The following is a 20,269-nucleotide window of genomic DNA, read 5'->3' as shown; positions in this document are numbered from 1 at the left end:
ATAGGTCACGTGACTCAAAAACTGCTGTAAAATGTAACATGGGTGCGTTATTCATGTGTCCTCAATGCATTCAACTGGGAGGTGCATTTTTCAATTTTTTTTAAATGACCAAACATGCAGCAAGCGTGCATCTGCTAAACAGCAGCAAAGTTCTGTGTATGTTGGAAAGTGTACGATTTTTCGCATGTTTCCAACACACATGGCTCTGAACCGTATAATATGCAGTCAAAACCATCATCAGGTATGCACTTTGACGCAACACTAATTGTATAAAGATTTTGTCCCACATCAATTTTACCATCTCCACAATATCACTAGGTATAAATGTAGGGACTGTGTATTGTACTTCAAGATGCCATTGTGAAAGTCCAAGTGACCCCTACACATTTTCACATAACTGCTGGGATGACCCCCTGCTGATTGTGTTCTAGTGATAAATCTGCTATTGAAAGCTAAAGCTTGGTGAGAAGATGTATCTCCATTATTACTGAACTGCTAATTAATCTTCAGCTGTCATGTTGATGGGGGATCCTGCTAAGCTGGCTGACTTTCCACATTCCCTCCCAATCCTCCCTTGTAGCGAGAGAGCAAAAAAAGAAAAAAAAAAAATTAAAAAAAGGTAAGGAAGCGGAAAGTTTCTGAGTAGCTAATTAATGGGATGCCACTTGCAATTAAGCATAGCTCTTCTTAATTATTTCTGTAATTTTAAAAATATCTAAAACGCATTTTTTGTCTAGCACAATATATGTTCCCAATTTGATCAAGGCCACATACAGAACATCTTCATATTAAAAGGAGACCATGCACTGGAATACAAAACTATTAAGAAAATCGCACATGGTGGTGTGCTACCTGCAGATCGTTTCACTGGCTAGCATGAAATTCTGATTCTGTTTTTTAAAGTGTTATTAAACCCACAACAGTAAATTCAGTCTGTATATGCAAAGTATGCTCGTCATACTCACTGTGGAACCTAAGGGGTTAATCTTCTGCATTGTGCAAAAAAGCTGTTTGATTCTGTCTTCTCTGATCCTCCCCTTCTTTTACAGTCCCTAATTCATCTGCTGATAGCACAGATCCTTGGAGGCACTCTGCACATGCTTAGTTTTGTGTGTATTGCTAGAGAATGTTTGTAATTTTTTTGGGGACGGGTGCATGTGATTGGCACAGGACCAATCAGCAGTATCCAGATAGAGGGCCAGGGGTCATGCAGCCTCAAAGAACAGTCAGAACAGAATGAAAACTCCTCCTACAAGCTTTAGTCAGTGCTTGGTTGGACACTGATCAAAGTCAGAAAACTGCTATCTATACACTGCTGATGAGAAAAGGTATTTAGCAGTTTATATTTACATTTCCATGTTCTGTGTGACCAGATATAGTGAATGCAGGGTCCTGGGTTTAGTAATACATACACACACATACATTATATATATATATATACATACACACACAAAGAAAAATCACACTTGGGTAATCCAATTGTGTATTCCGTGACCCTCACTAATGCCGAAAGGATAGGGGCAGCAGAAAACATTCTGAGGATGAGTTACTAAAGCTGGAGTGTAAAATCTGGCGCAGCTGTGCATGGAAGCCAATCAGCTTCTAACTTCAGCTTGTTCAATTGAACTTTGACACAAAAATCTGGAATCGGATTGGTTTCTACGAAGAGCTGTACAAGTTTAAGTAAATCAACCCCAGTGTGTCTATATTACTGAATTCAAAATCAGTGGGCCTCACACATCAAAAAAATCTAAAAAAAAAAGAGAAACTGAACTCTGAACTCCACAATTGCCAAAGTGGGGTAGCAAGGGGAAAGGCAAACTTCATTATTACTAATAAATGCTGGCACCTTTCCTGATCACAATGACCCGGCCTTCAGGCATAGAGGGGGCAATGACATTTACTGCAGGTAGGTGCCTGCACATTATACTTTAAAAAAGAGAACACGAGTAACAAAAGCTTTTAGGGAGGACAGAATCAGTTAAAACCTGGTGTTCAGGTAGATATTTGATAGGGTTATGAATTTTACAAAAAAAATTTATAACTACCAGAATTTGATATAGTTCCCTGCAGACTAGGACGGAGAGCACCGTTGGCCAACTGGGATTGGCAGCATGCACATTTACTGAGAGTAAGCTAATGGGATAGGAGAGCAAAGGATGAGCGTATTCAGTTTACTGCTTTACTATGGACCTAGCAAGTGGTGTCTGTCCAGCCATGCGGCTGTGGCAAAGCAAGTAGATGATTTTGGCTTTGGGAGTGTCTAGAGCACATGAACGGCTGCAAACATTTAAATATTTCCATATTTCCCGTGTCAAGTGTGTGCTTACCTGTATGCTTAGTTGACAGGAATTTTGTAAAAGTTGCTTGGTTTGTATCCGAGAATGATTTTAGTGTATTTTCTGTGAAAATATTGTTTTGATAAACATCTGCGCAAATATCGAGGGGCCCTAAAAATCAGTAGCACCTTTTTATTCTACTGGTCTCCTGCATTCAGAAAATGAGTGGTTGGGGGGTGTCTTTTAGAAACTTAAAGCTGTAAGGGAAAAATAAAAGCAATGGAAAAATTGCAAAAATGGTCCGGCAGCTGAGTTTTAAAGTGGAGTGCAGGGCCTGGCAGGGAAAGGGTTAAAACAGAAAATACAAGCACACCCCCACCTTACACTTTCCTTCAAGGATAAGTTCACCTTTTGTAACATATTACACCCATATTCAGGGTGTAACATGTAATATGTTACAGATGCACTGCCCGCCCCCCTCCCCGAACTGGCAGTGGGGGATTTTCAACAGTGATCAGATGTATTGGCTGCAATAGTTTTCATCTTTCAGGCAACCAACATTTTTGCAAGTACAGGAAAAAAAACTTGTTATATCTTGCCAGAAATGCGGTGTCTTTGTCGCTTCCTGTCAGTTGAATCATAGTAGAAGTAGTAATTCTCCCAATGTGATAAGGTTTACATCCTTGCACAATAGGGGGCTCAACTGATATAAAGCATTCCCTGGAAGTTAGCCTTCAGCAATTATTTCTTTATAGCTTACCTGCCAAAAGATGAACTGCAAAACAATACAGAAAGTCTTGATGCTAAAACTGCTTGATGCAAAAGCCACAAGCAGAGAAGTGATTTATTAGAACAGTAAGGAGGAACAAAATCCACATGCAGGAAAACGACAAACAGGCACAAAATCTTCCAAACAGGTACACACATGATGGAGGAGTCATGTGTAGCAACATAATATGCGCAAAATATCAAGGAGATTCTCGCTGTGGTGATTCATTTGGCCTTTGCTGGGAGTGCAAACAAAGCTGTACGCAGAACAGGTGTGCATCAGAAATGTGGGTGGGGGATAACACCACATTGGCAAGTCTTTATGTGAGGCAATCATTGCTATCCCAGCTATCTAGGTCTGTGGATCCTAGTGCTTGGTATACATACAAAACTACTTTACTAAGGTGTTAGCATGCAGTATACTTGCTGTGTTATGGGCTTAGTGTGGCAGTAAACAGTCATTTTATGTGTGGTGTTCTCTTGAACCTGTACTGTACAACTATTTGCCAAAACAGCTTACATACTTTTTTAAAATAATTGAATAAAATATTGCAAAAAGACAAACCGGATGAAAATTCCTAAACCTAAAGCATGTTGGCACTCCAGCTTTGAAAATGAATGTCTAGATCCAGCAGAGCTGGGGAGAGAGGTCCTACCTCTTCGGGACACCAAGCTAAACTATGCTCATGTGCAGGGGCAGAGCAACTAGAGAGCTCGTCCCTCTTGATTTGCAGTGTTTTAACCTCTGGTAGATGGCTGTATACTAATGTGTTGAGGAAGAGTGTCTTACTTCTGTTAATAAAGGCTGGGAGAAATTGTACCAACAGACAGAAATCCCCCTCTGGTCCACTAGAACACACAAGACGCACCCTCACTAACTGCAGACAAAAACCACATACTGCTTTTTGCAAATTATACAATATAGCAACTTAGCAATGTTACAGCTGTTATATATGTGTGTTGCGTCACAATGGATTAAAAAAAAAACACAATATATTTAGTAATCTGCTCTACTGATTAGATTAGTACATTTCACTCCATATCCCTGTATTAGTTGACCGTGCAGCAGCAGCACCATAAGAGAACAAAGTGTTAGGTATTTATGCGTTACCTCCTCCACATTTGAGGCAGTCTTTGCTGAGGTCTCCATAAAAATAAGGCCGTGTTCCCTGGCAAATGCTTCTCCCTCTTCTTTCTTTACTTCTCTCCTTGATTCCAAATCACTGTAGACAAAGCAAACATGTCAGACAGACCTCACAACATGTGATCAAAGACAAAAATATTTTCCCTGGAAAGAAAAGTTCAAATGAAGGCATAAAATTCATGGTATTTTGTGAGATCATTCTTTAAATTTTTAATCCTCACGTCGTGCATCTGCCACCGAGTGGTCATACTTGCAGGGATGTGATAAGTAAAAAACAAACTATTATCCCCTCACACACTTTGGGTTCCCGAAAATATTGAACTAATTGGTATTTACGGTTTTTGTTTTTGCCATATACCATTACTTTTAACACAGTGCTTGATAAAGTAGGACATGCTTTATGTGAAGAAAGGTTCAGTATAGGATTTTTTTTTTTTTAATATTGCAATCATACTGGAATTTTGAAATACAATATAAAATTGATGATAATCCAGTAGAGCAGGCTGGATATAAATCAATGTTTAAAAAAAAAAAAAATAAAAATCAGATTTTTTTGATTTTTAATCAATTTTTTTTTAATAAAATGCTTTTGGAGTAAAAAAAATCTATCCAAAGATAGTTTTCTATTTAAGATACATTAATAATTTAGTTTATTCAGCATGAAAAGTTGCTTAGTTATGTAGCACGAGGCTGTATATTCTGCAATATTTACATTTTTGGTAAACTAATTCAATGAATCCAAGCTCTGTAAGCTGAGATAACATGCACTGCATTGATACATTCACACACTTTCACAGTAACCATGAAATAAAACAAAGTTCAGGAATATTCCTTTATCCCATTGTTTTGCAAATCTATGTACACTAAAAACTGTATGATTGAATCGGTTCTGATATTGCTGTTCTTCTAACCTGACACCTTATTATTCTAAATAGGAAACCTTAATTTTGTTTGCAAATATTAAAGATACTAACTACCAGCAAGAATAAGTCCTTACATTTAAAGAGTACCTGTCATTTCAGATCCATCATGGCAGTGCCTGTTAGCGGGCATCCACTCACCTGCTGCCACCACGTTCCTCACCTTGTTGTGTGACTGCCGCATCACCAGCCGTCCCATTAAAGTGAATGGGACTGTCGGTGAGTCAACAGCGGGTCAGAGCAGGAGCCGCTGTGGTACAGAAGTGACTGTTGCACTTTAAAAATGATTTGAAATCGAGCGGATTTAAATCAAGCCTTTTTACTTGTGATTTAAATCAAATCCACCCTGCAGTAGAGTAACAAGTAACTCGTCCTTTTAGTGTTTTTAAAGCAGAACTCAAAGAACACAACACAAAAAGATGGCAGATAAAATGGTAAAACACCATTCCAATCTGGGATGGACAATGAAGGCGCCAATTTGCACTGATGAGGACATCTTTGTACTCCCCCTTCTCAACCGGAAAGCAACAAGTTCATAATAAGACTGCAGCACTGGGAAAAGCAAAAGAACCCTGATTGGCTCACAATGCTCTGAGTGCTGTTGTGTGGAGGATTATAGGAAGCCAATATCCAAGGCCGATTCAGATAGTTATTCTGGGCTATATGTAAATATAAAACATTTTGGCAATGTTCTAATGAACTGAAAACCAGTCTCAGTTACTGTGATTCCCCCCCTCCCCACGATAAGCTAAACGGATACCGCCTTTCTCACAAATCTTTTCTCTAGTTAAATAAATTTGGAAAATCAACATGGCTATTCTTTCAAGGTTTCTTGCACAAATAAACCATTTGATGTCTACGGGCAGTTTGATTTCATGCACTTTTAGGCTAGGTTCACATCTGTGCAAATACCAGCAGCTGCAACCACCCACACAAAGAAACACTGGACCTGCAGGCGGGTGCCATTAATTCTAGTGGCACGCCGCCCACAATGGAAATCCCAACCGTACTGGGAACCGAGGTTCCCGCGTGATCTGCGATTTTAAAAATAGTGCAGGTACTTTCTGTGTTTTGCCAGGTACAGCAGCCAAATTCAAAATGAATAGGCTCTCGCGCTAGCACAGGTGTGAACCTAGCCTAAAGGCCCATACAAACGATACGAAAATCAGATGTGAAAATTCGTAAGGCGAGCTGTCTGTGGATTTTCGGATCGTTAGTACGATGCTTTCGACAGCCGATTTCACTTTTTCGTCAGACAAAAGCTGGATGTGCAGGCTATAAAATTTGTCGGATGTGAACTCAACGTCTGATTTTCGGATAGTCAGTAAAGAGATCGTCACACAAAAGTCGAAAGTACAAACAGGCATGATCGGAATCAAGGAACGACCGGGAAGAGTTTGGTCTTGTACACTACTGTTCGTAATCTAGAATGAACATTTGTGACGCAGCAATTGCCGAAATGTCAAAATGCACCGCACATTCTCATCTTCTTTAATGGGATAATAATGAAGCTGCTTTGTTGGTGATACTGATGTAGTTATGCCAAACCTATTTTAAAAGGCATTTGTTTTGTAGTGATATAAATAATATTAATATTATGGTTGTTTGATTATTTTTTGGGGAAGTTACCACAACACCATTATCTCTGAGTTTTTAAGATCAAAGATACAACTATGTTGGTGTCCCTTGTTAATTTCCCATTGTGTGGTTTTTAGTGTAAATGCCTACTCCCAAACTGTCATTTGAAGAAAAACACATAGCCAAGTATTATTCTACACAAAAAAACAGGAATTAAATTAGGGATGCTATCTGCCATCCAAATAAAAAATAACAACAAAAGTGTGAATCAAAAGTTCATCAAACTTCTGCTAACATGAAATTAGCATAAGGGGCCCAAAGGGTGGAGCTTAAGAAAACAACTTCCTCTTTATACTCTCATAGTACGTCACTACGTTCGTGTTTGTTGAACAACAATTTGTGGATAGTTAGTATGCCAGAAAAAAATCCTGCACACGTGCTTTTGACAAAAATCAGACGCTTGGTCGTACAACAATCAGACCGTGTGTGCGAGGCTTTACAGACTGGCAACTTTAATGGATAGTAAGCAGAGATTTGAAGTAAGCAGGAAGCGCTGGATTATTTATTCTCTCGTCATTGCACCGGGCAGCGGACACGAGCACTGTTCTTTTAAACCTTGAAGTTTAAGGATACCCTCTCTATCTTACAACCCAATCCTGATAAATAGGATCTCACTGAGATTATATCCTATAGTGACCTAGGAGGAAGATTTGAGGGCAACGCTCTTGTGTATGCCTTTGGCCGTCGCTGTTCCCTGTCTTGCCCTGGAAGTGGAATTTATGGAGATCGTACACTGAGGGAAGACACTGGGAAACACGGAGGGTCGGTACTTATGTGTGTGCCTCCTGTCGGCACCATTGGGTTGGACAAGTGTGGATGAGTGGGGACCCAGCCTTTACAACCTTTGCCCTTTGGACACTGGTGGTGTCTGTTTTTGATGTAAGTGTCGCCATTGGTCCGGCAGTAAACTTTTACGATGACCATTCTGGTGTGATCCCTTCCTGATAATTTCCCCTGACAAAGGGACGTAATTTGTCCTGAAATGCGTTGGGCCGTCTGGACATCATATGGAAATTCATCACCATTATCATCATTGTTTTTATTGGTTTGAAAATCTATAATCTCCACACATATGTGTACATTTTGAATAAAATATATTGTATTCTACCTTTACTCTGTTGCTGTTAAAGTCCCATTCATTATTGGGGGGTATCTCCTTTCTATCGATTATTTATTCTGTTTTTCAGGCAAAAATGACTGCAGAACTAGACAAAATGTTGCAGCCTGTTCCATTTCTTGCAACACAGACACCCGCAACATGCAGTCATTTGTTTGCTATGGATAGAACTAGTGTCACAAATTATCACCTTCTTGCAGTATGGCTCTCGTTAGTGTACATGCACTTGGTCGTATGAAAATAAGGCAACTAGTATGCAGGATCTTGCTAGCAGAAGCAGACCGTAAGATCCTGAGAAAAAAATGCTCCGTACAAATGTAATGTGTTTGAGCTATGTTTGCATGCACAGCATTACTGCATAAATGCCTTCTGTTGCTAAGATGCAGACGGCTGAGACTTCAGTCACCTAGCTCCCTTCTGTTTGCTACGTTGTACGTGACCTCTGCAGCTATAGCATCCCTTTGTTACTAGGATGCAGGCAGCGTCCCAAGGAAACTGCTTAGTGTCCTTGTGTTGCCAATGTGAAGGGCAGTAAGAGACACCTTTTGTCCCTTTGTTGCTAGGATATAGACAGCTTGTGAGGAAATATGGAAATCTTCCATACTAAATTTAGTTAAAAATGGCAACACAATGAAAAGAAAGCAGCTTCATGTAAATAAGACTTATCCTATGGCAAAAACAACTATACAATTGAAATGAAAACAATTCCTGCAGTTGTGGATTTTCAGCTACAGTGCAGTGCTGTATTTACCATTGAAAGTTTTCAGTGTGATAAAAGTAGACAAAGGAATTTTGATTTACCCCGAAGTTCCATATCTTAGAGTACACTACAGGACAAAGACATATAATTAATTGATCCTGGCATTATAAGTTTGAACCGTCAGGTGATTAGACACTGGCAATGCTTTCGTGGACACACTCCCTGGGCACATTTCCTATAACCCTACCCCACTCTGCAAGTCTTTAGTTTTGTAGCAAGCAATGCAGACCAACCAAGGAATGGAAGAGAGGATGTCTGGAACTGTACTCCTAAGATATGGAACTTTCAGGCAAGTTAAAATTCCTTGCATCTTAATACAGTACAGGACAGGCAAAATATTCATAGACCCTGGCACATCTTCAAGCAATTGCATAGAATGGGGGCAAACAAAAACTGTGCCAACAAGCCCAACAAGGGTCAAAAGACCTGACTCCAGAGAGCGCCACTGCATAAACCTTGCGAACGGCTCAGAAATCTGGATCCACAGAAGAGTGGGTGTCCACCTGGTAGAACTGACTGCAGCCTTTTGAGTGTTAAAATGTATTGGCAGATTTAGAAGCACTATTTAGACCCCCCTCCCATTGCATGAAAAAGTGAGCTGGCAGCTCTATAGCCGATTAGATCACTTTGGCTAAAAAGAGAATTGCTGACTGGCAGAAAAAAAAACAACACACACATATAACTAGATCATAGTTGCAGCTGCAACCATGGTCCTGGTATAACTCCCTTAATACGAAGCTGTAAATGTACATAGTGGTATTGCAGTAGTTGAGACCGAGTTGGCAGGATTAACCACAGGAAGAGACTACTTTTTGCTAACTTTTTCCAATGGATAGCGTTTGACAAAGATTTTGGGGAGAGCATCCTGTATGGAGTGATCCAATAGTCAAAGACTGCACATTCTATCGGTTCGTGAACAGGCAATGTTTTTAAAGATTTTGCAGGTCTCTTTGCACCCAAATGGGCATGGTGATATAGAGGAGGATATGCTACACAATGCCAAGGCTTTTAGGACAGCAACAGTGAGCTTTTCTACAAGCATACTGCGTGAAGCTTCCTCTTCAATACAGCTGCAATCTGGGGAAGAAAAATCTTAGCAGCTTCCTCCTATTCTACCTCTATGTCCTCTTCATTTCCTTCTGTCTGCCTCCTCTAGGGCAGGCATATCAGGTTTCGTTTTTGAGCCCTAGGCAAAGATGGCTGGATTAAGGCCATTATTTGTCCGCGGTACTGAGACAGATGCAGAAAATGCTGCTTTTGTCAGATAGGCTGCTTGTTGCGTGCTTGAAATAAAGCTAGAACCGAATTCAGAGAGCCATGTTAGAGCCGGCTTCTACTGTAGTCTAAGGGGGACAGCATCACTCTAAGACAGACCTGTTGTGTGGGCCTTGGGCAGAGCGAATGTTCACCTACGGTTTAGCAATGGCTACCTTTTGTCTGGTTTCCATCATAGCTACGTAGGGTATTCCTCTGTGGGACGTTCCTGCAGTAGGGTGCTGAATATGGGGTAAGTATGGCTAGGAGAAAGCAGTAACCCGGTTGTAGATCATCCTGTAGCAATTCCCCCTGGAGAAAGGGCAGGAGAAAGTGCGTTAGAAACAAAGGGGTTTTGGTGAACGTGGTGGTAAAATGTGTGACCTGTGGTGTGATGTCACACCTGGTCATACATCTGAGACTAAGCTCTGAGTGATTGAGTTTTAACACCAAGTATAAAAAAACAAAAAAACACAAAACAAAACTTTACACTGTAGTGAATAAAATCCAAATATTGCCCCAGTTTTTAACAGTCAGAAGTATACAGGGTGACCATGTCTTAACTGTCCAGGCCTCGCTGCTCTCAGTGGGCATACCCCCGATACCCTGGACCCACATAGCACCCTATGGCTGACTACATGCGTTGCAATAAGGATCAAGGTGAGCGTCACAGTATCCCATGCCCGAAGCAACATTAAAAGCTGTCCCCACAGTGTAGGGTTCGGTTACTGCTTCCAAGGATTACGGAGGTTGCACCGATCTGGATGCATGGTTTCTATTTGTGGCACTAGAAGGCAGTGAGGAGCTGATTGTTTTTTGTCTTTGAAGAATCTGAAGATAAAATAACTAGTTACCTTAAAAAGTGATTACTCAGGGAAGGAGAACAGATCCATCACCTTAGGGACACTAGCACAAAACTGAGGACAAAGTGGATGTAAAACCAAAAAAAAAAAAAAAAAAAATGTTTTAACCACTTGAGCCCCGGACCATTATGCTGCCTAAGGACCAGAGGTCTTTTTCCAATTTGGCACTGCGTCGCTTTAACTGCTAATTGCGCGGTTATGCAATGCTGTACCCAAACGAAATTTGCGTCCTTTTCTTCCCACAAATAGAGCTTTCTTTTGATGGTATTTGATCACTTCTGCAGTTTTTATTTTTTGCGCTATAAACGGAAAAAGACCGAAAATTTTGAAAAAAAATGATATTTTCTACTTTTTGTTATAAAAAAAATCCAATAAACTCAATTTTAGTCATACATTTAGGCCAAAATGTATTCGGCCACATGTCTTTGGTAAAAAAAATGTCAATAAGCGTATATTTATTGGTTTGCGCAAAAGTTATAGCGTCTACAAACTAGGGTACATTTTCTGGAATTTACACAGCTTTTAGTTTATGACTGCCTATGTCATTTCTTGAGGTGCTAAAATGGCAGGGCAGTACAAAACCCCCCCAAATGACCCCATTTTGGAAAGTAGACACCCCAAGGAAATTGCTGATAGGCATGTTGAACCCATTGAATATTTATTTTTTTTGTCCCAAGTGATTGAATAATGACAAAAAAAAAAAAAAAAAAAAAAATATTTACAAAAAGTTGTCACTAAATGATATATTGCTCACACAGGCCATGGGCCTATGTGGAATTGCACCCCAAAATATATTCAGCTACTTCTCCTGAGTACGGGGATACCACATGTGTGGGACTTTTTGGGAGCCTAGCCGCGTATGGGACCCCGAAAACCAATCACCGCCTTCAGGATTTCTAAGGGTGTAACTTTTTGATTTCACTCTTCACTGCCTATCACAGTTTCGGAGGCCATGGAATGCCCAGGTGGCACAACCCCCCCCCAAATGACCCCATTTTGGAAAGTAGACACCCCAAGCTATTTGCTGAGAGGCATATTGAGTCCATGGAATATTTTATATTTTGACACAAGTTGCGGGAAAGTGACACTTTTTTTTTTTTTTTTTTTTTTTTTTGCACAAAGTTGTCACTAAATGATATATTGCTCACACAGGCCATGGGCCTATGTGGAATTGCACCCCAAAATACATTTAGCTGCTTCTCCTGAGTATGGGGATACCACATGTGTGGGACTTTTTGGGAGCCTAGCCGCGTACGGGGCCCCGAAAACCAATCACCGCCTTCAGCGTTTTTAAGGGCGTGAATTTTTGATTTTACTCTTCACTGCCTAACACCGTTTCGGAGGCCATGGAATGCCCAGGTGGCACAAACCCCCCCCAAATGACCCCATTTTGGAAAGTAGACACCCCAAGCTATTTGCTGAGAGGCATGGTGAGTATTTTGCAGCTCTCATTTGTTTTTGAAAATGAAGAAAGACAAGAAAAAACTTTTTTTTTTTTTCTTTTTTCAAATTTCAAAACTTTGTGACAAAAAGTGAGGTCTGCAAAATACTCACTATACCTCTCAGCAAATAGCTTGGGGTGTCTACTTTCCAAAATGGGGTCATTTGGGGGGGTTTTTGTGCCACCTGGGCATTCCATGGCCTCCGAAACTGTGATAGGCAGTGAAGAGTGAAATCAAAAATTCACGCCCCTTAGAAAGCCTGAAGGCGGTGCTTGGTTTTCGGGGTCCCGTACACGGCTAGGCTCCCAAAAAGTCTCACACATATGGTATCCCCGTACTCAGGAGAAGCAGCAGAATGTATTTTGGGGTGTAATTTCACATATTCCCATGGCATGTTTGAGCAATATATCATTTAGTGACAACTTTGTGCAAAAAAAAAAAAAAAAAAAAAAAAAATTTTTGTCTCTTTCCCGCAACTTGTGTCGCAATATAAAATATTCCATGGACTCGACATGCCTCTCAGCAAATAGCTTGGGGTGTCTACTTTCCAAAATGGGGTCATTTGGGGGGGTTTTGAACTGTCCTGGCATTTTATGCACAACATTTAGAAGCTTATGTCACACATCACCCACTCTTCTAACCACTTGAAGACAAAGCCCTTTCTGACACTTATTTTTTACATGAAAAAGTTTTTTTTTTTTTGCAAGAAAATTACTTTGAACCCCCAAACATTATATATTTTTTTAAAGCAAATGCCCTACAGATTAAAATGGTGGGTGTTTCATTTTTTTTTTTCACACAGTATTTGCGCAGCGATTTTTCAAACGCATTTTTTGGGGAAAAAACACACTTTTTTAAATTTTAATGCACTAAAACACACTATATTGCCCAAATGTTTGATGAAATAAAAAAGATGATCTTAGACCGAGTACATGGATACCAAACATGACATGCTTTACAATTGCGCACAAACGTGCAGTGGCAACAAAATAAATACATTTTTAAAAGCCTTTAAAAGCCTTTACAGGTTACCACTTTAGATCTACAGAGGAGGTCTACTGCAAAAATTACTGCCCTCGATCTGACCTTCGCGGCGATACCTCACATGCATGGTGCAATTGCTGTTTACGTTTGACGACAGACCGCCGCTTGCGTTCGCCTTAGCGCAAGAGCAGGGGGCGACAGGGGTGCTTTTTTTTTTTTTTTTTTTTTTCTTTATTATTTTTTTGCTTTTTTATCTTATTTTTAAACTGTTCCTTTCATTTTTTTTTTTTTTAAATCATTTTTATTGTTATCTCGGGGAATGTAAATATCCCCTATGATAGCAATAGGTAGTGACAGGTACTCTTTTTTTGAAAAAATTGGGGTCTATTAGACCCTAGATCTCTCCTCTGCCCTCAAAGCATCTGACCACACCAAGATCGGTGTGATAAAATGCTTCCCCAATTTCCCAATGGCGCTATTTACATCCGGCGAAATCTAAGTCATAAAATGCTCGTAGCTTCCGGTTTCTTAGGCCATAGAGATGTTTGGAGCCACTCTTGTCTCTGATCAGCTCTATGGTCAGCTGGCTGAATCACCGGCTGCATTCTCAGGTTCCCTGTTGAGACAGGAGAGCCAGAGAAAAACACGGAAGACGGTGGGGGGGGGGGGGGGCATTCCCTCCCACGGCTTGTAAAGGCAGTCTAGAGGCTAATTAGCCGCTAGGATTGCTTTTACATGAAAGCCGACCGCTGGCTGAAAAGAATGATACCAAGATGATACCTAAACCTGCAGGCATCATTCTGGTATAACCACTCAAAGTTGTGAATGGCGTACCTGAAGACAAAAAAATGGTTAACAATAAAGCACAGTAAACAATAAAGTATAAATAATTACATACCTGAAAAACAAACATGATAAAACATAATAACAATAACAATAACAATAACAATAAAACACTGCAGAATAGAATACAGTAAAAAAAGAGCAGAACAATAGAGAGAGAGAATAGAGAGAGAGAACAATAAAACGACAACTATTTTTTTTTATTTTATATATATATTTTTTTTTTTTACACTTTTTTTGTAACTAACTTTTATAACTGTAACCGGTTCCAGGTTCGGGTCTCTCAAAATGCGATGGCATCTTGGGAGACCCTGTGAAAGTGTGCCTAGTCTGTGCAATGCTGTACCCTACGCTAATACTCAACTAGTGTATGGTAGCGTTCAAAACATTCACCAATGCAAAGACCAGGATTGTCAGGACAGAAGGGACAATAATAGCGGGTGTCACGCCTATATCCGCGTTTGCTGCAGACACAACATCTTTTTGGGGGGGGTTCGTTGGGTAGGGGTACTCGGGAGCACATAAAAATGCCTCTCATGCAGCCGACTGCATTTCGTTGGGGGATGTGAATGGGGGAAGTACGGGCGCTGCAGAAGTGGTGGGTTCCCAATTAGGATTGGCGAATGCAGCAGGAAGGGCACTATGGGCACGACGGGCCTGTGTTTGTCTTTTTGGTGGCAGCGGGACACTACTTGTGCTTGTCACCTCACCAGCTTGAACTGCACTTATGGGACTCGCCACGTCACCAAGTGTTACTGCAGTGCTGGTTTGACTACGACCGGGGTGTACTAGGCCGCTGGTGCTTGCCAGTTCAATAAAAAGCTTCCAAAAAAACTGTTAGCGATCGCAGGGATCAGGCCTGACTCTGCGAACGCTGCAGTTATGCGTTTAGTGTTTTGTAAGTGACAGTGATCGATCGATACTGCACTTGGGTGGGCTGGACTGGGCCGGGCGGAGGGGCAAAACGCAGGTGCTAGCAGGTATCTGGGTTGATCCCGCTAACACTGCGTTTTTGGGAACCCTAAACTGCTGGGGACGCTAGTATAGATCTGATCTGATCGGATCAGATATTGATCCGTTCAGATACTATACCACTAAAGGAGGCGTATGCTGCGTGCGTGGGTGTTAGTGGTACTGGCGCTAACCTGACGCTGCCTGGGGCCGGTGCTTGCTAGTTCACCAAAATGCTACCAAAAAAACTGTTAGCGATCGCAGGGATCAGGCCTGACTCTGCGAACGCTGCAGTTATGCGTTTAGTGCCTTGTAAGTGTCAGTGATCGATCGATACTGCACTTGGGTGGGCTGGGCTGGGCCGGGCGGAGGGGCACAACGCAGGTGCTAGCAGGTATCTGGGCTGATCCCGCTAACACTGCGTTTTTGGGAACCCTAAACTGCTGGGGACGCTAGTATAGATCTGATCGGATCAGATATTGATCCGATCAGATACTATACCACTAAGGGAGGTGTACGGTGCGTGCGTGGGTGTTAGCGGTACTGGCGCTAACCTGACGCTGCCTGGTGCTTGCTTGCCAGTTCACCAAAATGCTACCAAAAAAACTGTTAGCGATCGCAGGGATCAGGCCTGACTCTGTGAACGCTGCAGTTATGCGTTTAGTGTTTTGTAAGTGACAGTGATCGATCGATACTGCACTTGGGTGGGCTGGGCGGAGGGGCAAAACGCAGGTGCTAGCGGGTATCTGGGCTGATCCCGCTAACACTGTGTTTTTGGGAACCCTAAACTGCTGGGGACGCTAGTATAGATCTGATCAGATCAGATATTGATCCGATCAGATACTATACCACTAAGGGAGGCGCATGCTGCGTGCGTGGGTGTTAGCGGTACTGGCGCTAATCTGACGCTGCCTGGGGCGACGCATATCACCGCCGGGCGATCAGGGGGCTAAATCTTTATTAGGTAATAAACGGCGGGTGCCCTGACACTATAAAAAATAAACGAACTAACCTGCGTCACCCGTAACGGTTATACGGTGATCAGTGGTGAAAGGGTTAACTAGGGGGCAATCAAGGGGTTAAAACATTTATTAGGTAGTATATGGGGGTCCCTGTCACTATAAAACGCTGACGGCGAACCTAAATATTTACCTCACTAACTAGCGTCACCAGCGACACTAATACAGCGATCAGAAAAATGATCGCTTAGCAACACTGGTGACAGGGGGTGATCAAGGGGTTAAAACTTTATTAGGGGGGGTTAGGGGGGTACCCTAGACCTAAAGGGGGGTAATACTCACTGTCCCAACACTGTAACTGTCACAAACTGACACTATGCAGTAATCAGAAAAAAAAAAAAAAAAAAACCTGCTGGTGTCAGTTTGTGACAGGGGGGGGGGGTGATTGGGGGGGGATCGGGGGGCGATGGGGGGGGGGGGATCGGGGTGTTTTGTATGCCTGGCATGTTCTACTGTGTGTGTAGTGTGTTGTGCACTCACATTGATGTCTTCTCCCCTCGGCGCTGGAACGGAAAATACCGAGCCGAGGGGAGATGACATCATTTCCTTTGCTGCTGTTTAGCATACAGCAGCAAAGGAGTGTTCCCATTGGCCGGCGGCGATCGCGAGGGGGGGGCCACGAACGGATGGCCTCCCCCTCATCTCGGATCGCCGGGGAACAGAACGGGACCGCTTCGGGCACCGGGGGGGGGTCCGATCGGACCCCCCACCCGCGAGAGGCAAATCACGTACATGTACGTGATTTTGCCTGCCCGTGCCGCCTTGCCGACGTAAATCGGCGTTAGGCGGTCCTTAAGTGGTTAATTAAGGCTTGCAACTTGTACAGTATAGGATTTCATGTCATCTGTGCCCAGTCTTGCCACAAAGAGTTAATCCATCTCTGAGCAGTCCTCTTCTTTTTTCAGTGAGATAAAAACTGGCACACAGAGAAATAGGAGTCAGTTCTTCCCCCCTGCTGTGACAGGTGATTTACATATCTCATGCACAAGCCAGAAAGAGGTATTCTGTGTACTTTAGATTCCCTCCTTTCTTCTCCAGCTCTCCCCGGATTGGTTGCTCCACACCTCAGCATGATTGGGCATGCTGAAGTCATGTGGTGACTTTCAGGGTTTTGACTGGATGTTAGTGATCATAACAGAAGTTTAGTGTAAGAAATACACCAGGAGAAAATGCATGTTGACAAGGGGAGTGTAGAGGTGGGTGGGGAGTCTAGTGACATCACGACTCCACCCACTGAGCTTCGGACAACACACACCCCCACCCACAGGATCTGCAGTTTTTCGGGTCTCATAACAGAGGGGCAACATTTGACAGGTAAGGATACATGCAGGTGGCATTTATATCCTTATAGATAACCACTATGGCAGTAGTTTAGAAAGGATGAGAGTGGGTTTACATCCACTTCGCGTGGCGAAGGGTTATAAAAGGTGGCGCCTTGGGGGCATGTCCTTAAAAGGTTTTGTCAGTACCCAATCACCTGAGGGTACAAGCCTTTAACCCAAGGTCTATGAATATTTTGCCTGTGTCCAATACGATTAAGATACACATTTATAAATGTCTATAACTGGAGACCACCTGACATGCACAAAAACAAAAGATTTGAACTGCACACATTGCTTCTAAAAATACAAATACGTGGTTTCCAGATTAAACCAGAGGGAGATGAGAGGCATTCTAAGGCTATGGCAAACTTTGTAACAAAAGCTGCTGCATGGTCAATGCACTACTGCATTCTTGTGTATGTACAAAAAGGGCCACGATAGCAAAATTAATCTTGTGCAGAAAAATTGCAGCTCAGCTGCTTTTACACTACTACAGACATAGCATATTACCTACCTAGTGTCATGCAATCTTTCAAACTAATACCTTTAATGGGATCAGCTAAAGCACAATTAGCAGTGACATCAGAGCTACAGGGGAAATGAGCAGCGATGGTGGGGGCTGAGAGTCTACTAAAGGCTGAGGCTTTTTCTGGCCTGCCAGATAAAGGTTTGGGCTAATTAGTAATAACAGCTATGAAAGGACAGATCTTCCCTCTAATAAATACATATCATTACTCATTCCTAGAACGCAAAGCAAAATGGATAAAAGATGCTAATGATACATGGTGCACTTCTGGAGCTTGATTCTCATATTTTTAACTACATGTTTAAGAAGAAGTGTAAAAAATAGCAGTACATTTTCTCTCGTAGTACTCACTTTCTTAGTGTACAATAAAACAACTATCAGGCTGACTTTAAACAGCCCAATCCTAGAACACGCTTGATGTTTCAATCTTCTCAGAGTTGAAGGATAAACAGATAAATACACCATCAAATATATACTGCATGTGTTTAAAGTGAATTTAAGGTCAAAATGCAAAAATCATATATTGGATTCCACGCTGTAATTAAAAAATTAGGAAAAAAAACCCCTCACACATTTACCTTCTTGATTTTTGTGCCACATTTATCATGCCCCGTGACAATGCACTGCAGTGTCACTAAACAGTTCAGATCACAGCTAAAGTTAAAGTTAGCTGAGCTGACCTGAGTAGCTCTATACCATGTAATCCCTGTGATGAGCAATCAAATGTTTACATAGAGTCCCCTCCCTGTTGTAATTTATCAATGCAGTTTTATGGATGCAGTGCTTTGAACAGCTGTGTGAGTGGGTCAGAGGTGGCCGATCCCAGGACATATTACAGTCTTACTCCAGCCGCTGACCATGGCCAAGTACAAAAATAGCTGCACACCAACATTCGTCCAATAGGTTTATTGAAAGACTGCCACCAGGACTAGGACAACGGACCAAGGGGTGACGACGTGTCACACATACATTGTGCTTCTTCAAACCCAAGACTGACCCACCGAACCCCCAAATAGAGGACACTCCCTCCTCACACAGGTGTAGGGTGGTGTGATCAGCTCTCCCCATGTCTTTATAAGCAAAACTTAAAACATTCTGAAAAATACAAGTGCATATACAAAGTGACCAAATATAAAAAACTGACACCATAGAAAAAGTAAATAGAGGTAAATAAAAATTATTTGTATGGAGGGTACCAAAGCACATGCGTCTCATTGAAGGGATAAAACAAACTGCAAAGAGACATGTGATATATGGTGTCATGTGAAAACTGCCCCAATATCAGTAGCTGACCATGGCTAAGGTGTCTTCTGGACCACAGATATGGGACTGTCACATTCTTTCATGGAGTGCATTTGTCTTTTGCTTTGTGGTTGATTTAAGTTACCATCAGTGCACTCTGCTTGTTCGCTTTTGTGATGTGTCACTGCATCTTCCAGGCTGAGCCCGTTTGCGAGGTAAAATATAGTTGTGGGGTTCTTCTGTATTGCATGCCATACTTCTAAAGTGTGGATCTCCATTTGCACTCAGGCACAATAATTTCTGCTTTTGGGATTTTTACATTTTCCTCAATATGCAAAAACGGAGATCAGCTTGGGGTGCTAACTTTCCAAAAAGGGGTCATGTACTATCCTGGCAATCTTATAGACAATGTTTGACATGTTTTATAACCAGGGTGGATAAAAATCATTGATAAAAAAGTTTTTATTTTTTTTATCAATTTAAAGATAGTTTTCTATTTAAGATACATTAATAATTTAGTTTATTCAGCATGAAAGGAGCTTAGTTATGTAGCAAAAAGATGTATATTTTGCAATATTTACATTTTTGGTAAATTATGTTACCCGTTTACTATATTTGAGATTTAATATCTCTCAGATATGATTTGGGTTAAATGAGAGTTCTTTGACCACGAGTGAAATCTTTAACACAATAACAAAAATGTATTGGTATATAGTAAAGTAGGCCTAGACTAATACACAGCAATCTAATTGCACAGGAAAAGGGTAAAAATCATGGATTACATGAAGGAATGAAGAGTATATTCCTCAAAACCTTAATCTACAAACAGTAGGACAGAAAAGAAAAATAAATATAAGATAAACATATTTAGTTCCAATAGTTACCAGACTATGACCCACAAAGGGTCCATTCAGGTGACCGCTCCACCAGTGAGTGTGTGTTTCCCTCCTATCTAATCTGTGTATATCATTACAGGCTGATGCCTCATTGGTTGGCATGGCGTGGCTCTGATTGGTGGGCCTCTCTAATCCTGGGTAAGGACTGGCTACATTTCCAATCCCTATACTTTACATAAGTCAGCCCCCATAGTCAGTCTGCCCTAATGCAAATCCTTGTCCCAGACTATTCTGAGCATGAAATTTAACCTTGTGGTATCGCCATACTCAGGAGAAGTAGTAGATTACATTTTCAGGGAAA

General features: G+C 41.6%; 1 protein-coding gene across 1 annotated transcript in view; it reads right to left on the bottom strand.

Annotated features, from left to right (window-relative positions):
* The window catches only part of RAB2A (RAB2A, member RAS oncogene family), a 159,597-nt gene that overhangs the window by 52,715 nt on the left and 86,613 nt on the right, over window positions 1-20,269 (bottom strand). The window contains exon 6 of the mRNA XM_073631682.1: window positions 4,159-4,270. Coding sequence (XP_073487783.1) covers window positions 4,159-4,270 — 112 coding nt within the window. The remainder of the gene's footprint in view (window positions 1-4,158; window positions 4,271-20,269) is intronic.

This window comes from Aquarana catesbeiana, linkage group LG05 (genome assembly GCF_042186555.1).
Source record: "Aquarana catesbeiana isolate 2022-GZ linkage group LG05, ASM4218655v1, whole genome shotgun sequence".
NCBI classification, from domain to species: Eukaryota; Metazoa; Chordata; class Amphibia; order Anura; family Ranidae; genus Aquarana; species Aquarana catesbeiana.
Note: the sequence above shows the minus strand (reverse complement) of the source record. Positions and strands in the feature narration are given on the sequence as shown.